The sequence below is a fragment of the Sinocyclocheilus grahami genome, unplaced genomic scaffold, assembly GCF_001515645.1.
Source record: "Sinocyclocheilus grahami isolate Dianchi unplaced genomic scaffold, SAMN03320097.WGS_v1.1 scaffold1099.1, whole genome shotgun sequence".
In the NCBI taxonomy this organism is placed as follows: Eukaryota; Metazoa; Chordata; class Actinopteri; order Cypriniformes; family Cyprinidae; genus Sinocyclocheilus; species Sinocyclocheilus grahami.
Genome location: NW_015506278.1, coordinates 80287 through 91193, shown reverse-complemented (window position 1 = coordinate 91193; position 10907 = coordinate 80287). Strand labels below are relative to the sequence as shown.

Genomic DNA, 10907 nt, shown 5'->3' with positions numbered 1-10907 from the left:
CACTTAGAACACCTTAAGCACCCAGCAACACCCTAGAGACCACCCGACAACCATTTCGAACACCTTAAGGGCCCAGCAGCACCCTAGAGACCACCCGACAACCATTTAGAACACCTTAAGGGCCCAGCAGCACCCTAGAGACCACCCGACAACCATTTAGAACACCTTAAGGGCCCAGCAAACATTTAGAACACCTTAAGGGCCCAGCAAACATTTAGAACACCTTAAGGGCCCAGCAAACATTTAGAACACCTTAAGGGCCCAGCAAACATTTAGAACACCTTAAGGGCCCAGCAAACATTTAGAACACCTTAAGGGCCCAGCAAACATTTAGAACACCTTAAGGGCCCAGCAAACATTTAGAACACCTTAAGGGCCCAGCAAACATTTAGAACACCTTAAGGGCCCAGCAAACATTTAGAACACCTTAAGGGCCCAGCAAACATTTAGAACACCTTAAGGGCCCAGCAACCACTTAGAACACCTTAAGCGTCCAGAAACACCCTAGAGACCACCTGACAACCATTTAGAACACCTTAAGGGCCCAGAAACACCCTAGAGACCACCCGACAACCATTTCGAACACCTTAAGGGCTCAGCAACCACTTAGAACACCTTAAACGTCCAGCAACACCCTAGAGACCACCCGTCAACCATTTAGAACAACTTAAGGGCCCAGTAGCACCCTAGAGACCACCCGACAACCATTTAGAACACCTTAAGGGCCCAGCAACCATTTAGAACACCTTAAGGGCCCAGCAACACCCTAGAGACCACCCGAAAACCATTTAGAACACCTTAAGGGCCAAGAACCCGTTTAGAGACCCTTAGGAAGCCAGCAACCACTTAGAACACCTTAAGCGTCCAGCAACACCCTAGAGACCACCCGACAACCATTTCGAACACCTTAAGGGCCCAGCAGCACCCTAGAGACCACCCGACAACCATTTAGAACACCTTAAGGGCCCAGCAAACATTTAGAACACCTTAAGGGCCCAGCAACCACTTAGAACACCTTAAGCGTCCAGCAACACCCTAGAGACCACCCGACAACCATTTCGAACACCTTAAGGGCTCAGCAACCACTTAGAACACCTTAAACGTCCAGCAACACCCTAGAGACCACCCGTCAACCATTTAGAACAACTTAAGGGCCCAGTAGCACCCTAGAGACCACCCGACAACCATTTAGAACACCTTAAGGGCCCAGCAACCACTTAGAACACCTTAAGCGTCCAGCAACACCCTAGAGACCACCCGACAACCATTTAGAACACCTTAAGGGCCCAGCAGCACCCTAGAGACCACCCGACAACCACTTAGAACACCTTAAGGACCCAGCAACACCCTAGAGACCACCGACAACCATTTAGAACACTTTAAGGGCCCAGCAACCATTTAGAACACCTTAAGGGCCCAGCAACACCCTAGAGACCACCCGACAACCATTTAGGCTCTAATTTATCACATTTGGATGGAAGCATAGCAATAGTGACTACATCCGTCAACGACAATAACACAACAACATAAATGTTTTATATTGCAGTATATTCTTCTGAAGGGATGCAATAAAATAGCACATGAAGGTGGTTTAGTACTTTTTGGATCTTAATGTCATTGTTAAGAAAAGAGCAGCATGGAGATTTGGAGTTTTAAACAACATAAGGGTCAATGACATTATGTACATTTTTGGGTGAACGGTTTCTTTAAACACTAACATGACACTGAATCGTCCAGCAACACCCTAGCAACCACTTAGACACAAGATATTTTGAAGAACCAGTTGACTTCCGTAGTAGGGAAAGAAATACTATGGGGACCATCAACTGTTTGATTACCATCATTCTTTAAAATATCTTTTTTTTATGTTCAACAATTTTAGTATCCTATAATTTAATGTTACTTGTAAGCAAATGCAGGTATGTTCAAGAAAGAGATATTTCCATATACTGTTGTTGCATACATTCATTCAATGGCATTTTTCAGGCTAGACAGGGAAGAACGACTATCAGCATCGCACACCGTCTGTCCACCATCCGTAACGCCGATGTGATCATGGGCTTTGAGCATGGACGCGCTGTAGAGAGAGGCAAGCACAGCCAGTTACTGGACAGAAAGGGAGTTTACTTCACACTAGTAACCCTGCAGAATCAAGGAAAGGATACAGACAGCGATAAACCAGACTACAGTGAGTACAGAGAGTTTTGGAGGTCATTACAAACCTGTATGCTGGTATTTTTCTGTGAAACACGAACGCAGCAATTTTGCATCATTTCACTAGTGAATTTTCATGCATTGTAAGCTACATGTCCATCCATGTATTTTTATGTAAATTAAAAAAAATTAAAAAGCTAATTGTGACTTTTTAAAAATATATTTTCTTTGCAATTCTGACTTTTTTCTTAGAAGTGTGTGACATAAACTTGCAATTCTGAAAAAAGATGCCAATTGGGCTTTATAACTCAGTTGTGAGTTCATCTCATAATTCGGAGAAAAGTCAGAATTACGAGATATAAACTTGCAGTTGTGAGAAAAAGTCAGAATTGCACATTTATATCATGCAATATCAAGCAAGACAAAAAAAAGCAATTGCAAGAAAAACGTAAAAATTGTGAGGGAACATTTTTTATTGTTTTATCCAGTGGTGGAAACAGTCTTTCAGATTTTGTTCTCTTGAAAACATGGGATGGAAATGCTTTATATTCAGATGTTTTATGCAGTGCTCTAATTTATCACATTTGGATGGAAGCATAGCAATAGTGACTACATCCGTCAACGACAATAACACAACAACATATAAGTTTTATATTGCAGTATATTCTTCTGAAGTGATGCAATAAAATAGCACATGAAGGTGGTTTAGTACTTTTTGGATCTTAATGTCATTGTTTAGAAAAGAGCAGCATGGAGATTTGGAGTTTTAAACAACATAAGGGTCAATGACATTATGTACATTTTTGGGTGAACGGTTTCTTTAAACACTAACATGACACTGAATCACACAGCTGCTGAGATGACCATTACAGAGGAGGAAGGACTTGAGAAAGTAAGGAGCTTCAGCAGAGGAAGTTACGAGAGTGCCTTAAGGTGCATTAAGGCTTTTGATATTATTTTGAGAGGAGAGTCCAAAATGTTCTGTTTTTAAACTAAAACACCTTTCCTATAGGCGTTCTTTGAGACAGCGATCACATTCTCAAATGTCAAACAGCATTCCGGATGCCATATCTGGAAAATTCAAAATCCACTCGGACCATTTAGAAGTTGAAGCAAACAACAAGGTCTGGAACCCAGTACATTTAAATACAGTATCGCACATGCAATGCTTTCTATTTTTATCTAAAGTTCCCTATCTTGTCTTGCAGAAAAGCAAGGGTAAAGATGAAGATGTCATTGAACCGGCTCCTGTGGCACGAATCCTGAGGTATAACCGTCCCGAGTGGCCATGTATGCTGCTGGGCTCTTTAGGTGCTGCCATCAATGGATCGGTCAACCCCATCTATGCTCTTTTATTCAGTGAAATCCTTGGGGTGAGACACACGCATGAACATAAGATACAGTCTGATCAGTGTTGTTTGCTAAAGCAATTCTGTCTTTAATCCCTATCCCTAAATATTGAATTTCGATGTGTACCTTGTTGAAAGGGTTTTGAATACAATTCAGCATCCCATTAGCTGGCAACCATATAAACATTGCCTGTGCTATTGTATGCATTCTCTGCGCTATCTAGATAATCAACTTGATGATAAGTTTAGTCGGAGTTTAACATTAGCATGGTTGCTTTTCAGACATTCTCCATTCAAGACCTGGATGAACAGAGGAGGCAGATAAACGGGATTTGTATTTTGTTTGTCAGCATAGGAGTCCTGAGCTTCTTTTCACAGTTCTTACAGGTATTTCCACAGTTCCTTGCTGAGGTTTTGTATACCTACATTTGAACATTTCCCATGAGAAATGTGTGTGGTGATATTACAGCAGATCACCGATACTGCGATATGTTTATCGCAGGGCTACTCTTTTGCCAAATCAGGAGAGCTGTTGACTCGCAGGCTGAGGAAGGTTGGATTTCAGGCAATATTGAAGCAAGAGATCGGCTGGTTCGACAACCCCATTAACAGTCCTGGTGCTCTGACTACCAGACTAGCCACTGACGCCTCCATGGTGCAGGGGGTGAGTGACAAAAGATACAGACAAGAAAATACAATAATAACAAAAAATGTTGCAAACTAGAGAAAACATTCATTTCATATGCAAAGGGTTGTTTCATAAAGGCACAGCAGCAAAAAAACAGACATTAAAATGGATAAAAACACAAATTTGTTACCGAAGGTTTCTGGCACTCAGACACTTTACTAACATTATAACTTTAGGGAGAAAGTTGCATCAAATTACATCTTTATAGGGATAGTTACTGTCGTCATATACTCATGCCAAGTTGGTCTACTCCATACCAATATTTATTTCTTCTGTTGAACACAAAATAAGTTATTTTGAAGAATGTGGGTAACCAAACAGTTTCAGCAACCACATTCCTCTGTATAATGAATAAAGCTCTCATTTCTTATGCAAAGGGGATAATTTTTAATTCCAAAAGACAGCACAAAAAAGGGATATAAAACACACTTGTGACTGATTTTGGCACATAGAAACTTTACAAACATTATAAGTGGACTGAAAAGTTTCATATGCCCCTTCAAGGTTTACAAGAAAATGCAATAATAAAAAATGTTGCAAAGCTGGAGAAAGCACTCATTTTAATACGCAAATGGGGTGTTTCTTAAAGGTGCAGAAGCGAAAACTTCGTATTTAAATCTAAGGATCAGAGAGAACATAGAAAATGGATATGAAAACAAAATTAGGACCGAATTTGGGACTTTACTAACGCTATAAATGGGACTTTAGGGGGAAGCAGTTACATGACATTACATTTAAAAAAGCACTGATTTCATAAGCAAGGGGCGTGACTTGTAAAGTCAAAAGCGAACAAATTTATGACAGTCAAAACAAATATTTTCAGAGGACTTTAGTGGGAAAAATGACATTATAAAAAATGTATGATATGCCCCTTTAAAGATTTAAGATCTTTTATATGGTTAAGTGTATGTTTGATTGTGTTTAATGTGCTCTTCACCAAAGGCTGCAGGTTCACAGATCGGCATGATTGTAAATTCACTGACCAACATCGGTGCTTCCTTCATTATTGCGTATTACTTCAGCTGGAAACTGAGTCTAGTGGTCACTTGCTTCCTTCCTCTCATCGGCCTGTCTGGAGTTTTTCAGGCTAAAATGCTGACAGGATTTGCTAATGAGGATAAAAATGCATTGGAGGCTGCTGGACAGGTACAATAAAAGTCATGTTAAATAAGTTTGAATTCATTCATTTAAATGCAACATTCATGCCTTCACTGAGGCAGCAGATACACATGCGTAAAATGCAACCAGTGTAGTCAGACTTGCGAATGAATCATGGGTTCTTTTTAATAAATCGGTCAGAAAATCAGCTGCAAAGTCATAATATTTTCTTTGAATCCACTACTTAATAATCAGTCAGAGTAGTTTTTGGCCTACTCGTTAATTTGAATGACTGAAGTCATTAATTTCATAATATCCCATTCAAAATAAATCAGCCATGTACTTAAAACAATGTACTGGTGAAGTATTTAGTATTGTGAAAGATGAACATTTGGAGTTTTTTTTTTGCGGATTCATTCATTTAAATGCAACATTCATGCCTTCACTGAGGCAGCAGATACATATGCGTAAAATGCAACCAGTGTAGTCAGACTTGCGAATGAATCATGGGTTCTTTTTAATGAATCGGTCAGAAAATCAGCTGCAAAGTCATAATATTTTCTTTGAATCCACTACTTAATAATCAGTCAGAGTAGTTTTTGGCCTACTCGTTAATTTGAATGACTGAAGTCATTAATTTCATAATATCCCATTCAAAATAAATCAGCCATGTACTTAAAACAATGTACTGGTGAAGTATTTAGTATTGTGAAAGATGAACATTTGGAGTTTTTTTTTTGCAGTAAATAGTACTTTAGTTTAAGAAACACATGATATGTTAAATAGTATTGTTTTTATGTAGCATTTAGCATTACATATGAATTATATTGGTGTACCTCAAAATTGCTAAAATAATTGTTATCTATCCCTATCTGTTCAGTCAGTAATATGTGAATATATTTTAACAGGAATAAATGTCATGCACTTCCATTCCAAAGTTTGGGGTCAGTAAGATTTTAAAGAAATGATTATGCATTAAATAGATCAAAGTGACAGTAAAGATATTTATAATGTCTCAAATGATTCCCATTTCAAATAGAAAGTTCAAAAGAACAGTGTTTATTCATCAAATACCCTGAAATAAAATGTGTCAGGGTTTCTACAAAAATATGAAGCAGCACAACTGTTTTCAACACTGATAATAATAAGAAATGTTTCTTGAACAGCAAATCAGCATATTAGAATGATTTCTGAAGGATCATGTGACACTGAAAACGGAGCTTTGCATCACAGGAATAAATTAAATTTTAAAACACATATATTAAAATAGGACATTTTAAATTTTAATAATACTTCACAATATTACTGATTTTACTGTACTTTGATCAGATAAATGCAGCCTTGGTGAGCAAAACAGACTTCTTTCAAAAACATCTTGCTGAACCCAAGCTTTTGTCCTGCATGTTTTGCTCTGGCCTATTTCACAAACGAGAATCCTGTCCAAAAAAATGATCATTATTTTTGCTATGCATATGTCTGTTCATACAGGTGTCCAGTGAAGCTCTGAGCAACATCAGGACCATCGCAGGTTTAGCCAAAGAGAAACACTTTGTGTCTCAATATGAAGAGCAACTGCAAGCACCATATAAAGGGGCAAAGAAGAAAGCTCATGTTTATGGGATCTGTTTTGCATTCGCCCAGTGTGTCATTTTCATGGCCTTCGCTGCCTCTTTTAGATACGGCGGCTATCTGGTCAGTAATGAGGGGCTTCCATATATGATGGTGTTCAGGTTAGTTAATGTCTGTATTAATGCATAGAAATGCATGCAGTATTTACAGCTAAGCATCAGTTATAAGCATGTATAATTCACTAAAGGGAATTGTTTGAAATATACCAGTCGATCAAGTAATGAGTGTCATGAATAGATGCTGTGTGTGTTTATTCCACAGAGTCATTTCAGCTCTGGTGACCAGTGCCACTGCACTTGGCAGAGCTTCATCTTTCACACCAGATTACGCCAAGGCCAAGATAGCTGCTGCCCAACTTTTCAAACTGTTGGACAGGGTTCCCAAAATTAGCATCAGCAAAACAGAAGGACAAAGTTGGGTAAGAGTGTATCTGTTTTTTCCCTCCCAGTTGTTACTTTACTTTCCAATGTTCTCTTCTATGCTGTTACAGGATGACTTTAAGGGCCTAATAGAATTCAAAGGGTGCAGGTTCACGTATCCCAGCAGGCCAGACATCCAGGTTTTGAGGGGTCTGGAGGTGTCAGTACATCCAGGACAGACTCTTGCTTTTGTGGGAAGCAGCGGCTGTGGGAAGAGCACCAGCGTTCAGCTGCTGGAGCGATTCTACGAACCCGATGAAGGACAAGTGGTATGAAACCACATTTGTTGCTTCTTTACATAAATGCATTTAGCAGATGCTTTTATCCAAAACAACTTACAAAGCAGAACAAAAGCATTTTGTCACAGAGCCAACAATATGTGACCCTTGAGCACAAAACCAGTCATAAGTCGCTGTATGGGTCAAAATTATCGATTGTACGTTTATGTCAAAAATCATTAGGATATTAAGTAAAGATCATGTTCCATGAAGATATTTTGTAAATTTCCTATCGTTAATATATCAAAACTTATACTAATTTTTGATTAGTAATATGCATTGCTAAAAACTTCATTTGGACAACTTTAAAGGTGATTTTCTCAATATTTAGATTTTTTTTGCATCCTCAGATTCCAGATTTTCAAATAGTTGTGTCTCGGCCAAATATTGTCCTATCCTAACAAACCATAAATCAATGGAAAGCTTATTTATTATTTATTCAGCTTTCAGATGATGTATAAATCTCAATTTCTAAAAAATTTACCCTTATGACTGGTTTTGTGGTCCATGGCCACATATTCGTAATACATTTTAATGTATTATTAATTTGCTCAGAGTTCGCTTAAAACTGAAGCCATTGCATTATTGCAAGAATTATTACCACATATATTTTAAAAGATTCACAATGTAAGAGTTAAAAATGTCAAATCTAGTTTAAATAATCTTGCCATTTTGATAAAAACACACAAGGAATTGCAGCTATTAAAATATCTCTTAATAAGCAAGATGAAATGCAAAATCCTTGATTGTGACAAACAAACCATGACTTTCTGCTCTTGCCCTAGCTGATCGATGGACGTCCGTCTGCGAGCATCAGCGTGCCCTTCCTGAGGTCTCAGATTGGCATCGTATCCCAAGAGCCAGTGCTGTTCGACTGCAGTATTGCAGAGAATATCCAGTATGGCGATAATTCTCGTACCGTGAGCATGGAGGAGATTATAGAGGCTGCTAAGAAGGCCTATCTGCACGATTTTGTGATGACACTACCTGATGTAAGTTATGCATTCATTTTATTCATGACTTGACTATTTGGATTTACAGATATCAAGTTTAAATGTGGCTACATGAAATGTTGTTCATCTCATTTTCTGTCTATAATTGAATGTATTTACAACTAAAGCAAGTTATTCAGAAAGAAACATGTTAGTATGGTCAGTTAGACATACTTCATGCACCAGTCGAGCCGCTGCCATTGATTCAAATGGGAAATTCCTGGAAATGACCTTCTGCTAAATTGTTATGAACACAAACATTTGGAATTACAAGCACTGATGAATCGTACATAAGACCAGAATCTTTTTTGGCTTTAAGCCTACTGTACCATATTTGATACATGAAGGTATCTAAATGATCAGCATGAAACACGTGCAAACTGTTTTTTTTTTACATTTTCAATAAACCGTTCCATTAAAAAAATAGATTTTCTGGATTATTGTTGTGCTTTCCAGAAATATGAAACTCAGGTCGGTGCTCAAGGCTCTCAGTTATCCCGTGGACAGAAACAGCGCATAGCGATCGCAAGAGCCATCGTCAGAAACCCTAAAATCCTGCTGCTGGATGAGGCCACGTCTGCACTCGATACTGAGAGTGAGAAGGTAAAACTATATCAGTGTGTGATTGCACTTATTTTATAGTCTGACTGTAATTTACCACCAGCCAAATTTCACACTTTCTCAATATTGTCTTCAATGCTGAGTAGTAACTGATTATATGTAATCTGAATTACATAATCAAATTCCAAAACGTTATTAGATTATATTATGTTTTAAAATACTGATAATCAGACTACAGTAAATTTTATTGATTACATGATTCCTTAATATTCACAAAATGGCAGCAAGTTATTCCTAATTCATTGATTTTTCTCTATTTTTTAATCATTTAAATTTTCGTTTCTAAAAAAGCCTATTTCTAATATATGATAGTCTTCCAATTTTGTGGAATTGCACACACAACGAGGGTTTTATTTAGATTTTTTTATTTTTATTTTAAAAATATTTATTTTACTTTAGCATATTTAAGATGTAATTTTTAATTATTAGCTTTTTAATCATTTACAAACCCCTGTAGTTCCTTCACAAACTCTGGTTTGGGAAACCCTGACATAGTGTAATGCACTTCATGTTGCTGATAACAAAAAATGGAATAAATAAATGAAATCTTTTATTTTTATATCAATATGGTACAAGATTCTATTCAAATCAAAGTAGGGGCCTTTCACACTGAGCTTGATTAAGCGACACGAATGTACACAATAACGTTCTTGAATCAAAACAATAGATCCCTATGGAGCTATTCACATTAGGTGCGAACAGTCTCTAGCGAGATTTTATTTCGACCAGTTTTGATTTAATTTTTTTTACCCGTTGCCCTGCGATGAAACAAGCCGTCCAATTAGATTTGAGCTTTAGATCACATGCCCAGGGGTTAAAAGTAGTGCTGTCAAACGATTAATCACGATTAATCGTATCCAAAATAAGTTTTTGTTTACATAATATGTGTGTGTATACTTTGTATATTTATTATGTATATATAAATACACACACATGCATGTATATATTTAAGAAAAATATGTGAAGTTAGTACATTTAAAATATTTATCTATAATATCAATTATATGAATATAAATATATACATGGAAATACATGGAAATATTTTCAAAATATATATTGTATGTGTGTGTATTTATATATACATAATAAATATACAAAGTATACACACACATATTATGTAAACAAAATATTTTATTTTGGATGCGATTAATCGCGATTAATCATTTGACAGCACTAGTTAAAAGAAATCTAAATGTAATAAAAACGTAGTTGCATTATATTACCTAAAATTAATCTAAGAATAATATTAGGAGGTTAAAAGTACTCCACTCAGCACTGATGCCTGTATTTCTGAATAACGTTTTAATGCACAAAATATCTTTGATTTTCAATCTTCAGGTTGTTCAGGCTGCGCTTGACGAGGCCCGTCAGGGACGCACGTGTATCGTCATTGCTCACAGGCTTTCCACCATTCAGACTGCTGACATCATCGCTGTGATGTCACAGGGCGTGGTCATCGAGAAAGGGACCCACGAGGAGCTCATGGCCAGGAAAGCAGCATACTACAAACTTGTCACCACAGGGGCCCCTATTAGTTAAAGGGGTCATAGGATGCTACACGCACTTTTACAAGCTGTTTGAACTGAAATGTGTGTTGGCAGTGTGTGTACACAACCACCCTATAATGATACAAATCCACCCAGTGTTTTTTTTAAATCTGGTTAAATGTTTTCCCCTTT

At 37.5% G+C, this 10907-nt stretch overlaps 1 protein-coding gene across 1 annotated transcript in view; it reads left to right on the top strand.

Moving 5' to 3' along the window:
- LOC107566754 (bile salt export pump-like) overlaps window positions 1–10767 on the top strand; it is a 40276-nt gene extending 29509 nt beyond the window's left edge. Inside the window, exons 13-25 of the mRNA XM_016252284.1 lie at window positions 1987–2188; window positions 3027–3087; window positions 3167–3278; window positions 3363–3527; window positions 3786–3890; window positions 4006–4167; window positions 5134–5337; window positions 6778–7019; window positions 7180–7336; window positions 7409–7606; window positions 8401–8607; window positions 9064–9210; window positions 10567–10767. Of these exons, the coding sequence (XP_016107770.1) occupies window positions 1987–2188; window positions 3027–3087; window positions 3167–3278; window positions 3363–3527; window positions 3786–3890; window positions 4006–4167; window positions 5134–5337; window positions 6778–7019; window positions 7180–7336; window positions 7409–7606; window positions 8401–8607; window positions 9064–9210; window positions 10567–10767 (2163 nt within the window). The remainder of the gene's footprint in view (window positions 1–1986; window positions 2189–3026; window positions 3088–3166; window positions 3279–3362; window positions 3528–3785; window positions 3891–4005; window positions 4168–5133; window positions 5338–6777; window positions 7020–7179; window positions 7337–7408; window positions 7607–8400; window positions 8608–9063; window positions 9211–10566) is intronic.
- The last annotated feature ends 140 nt before the right edge of the window (window positions 10768–10907 follow it).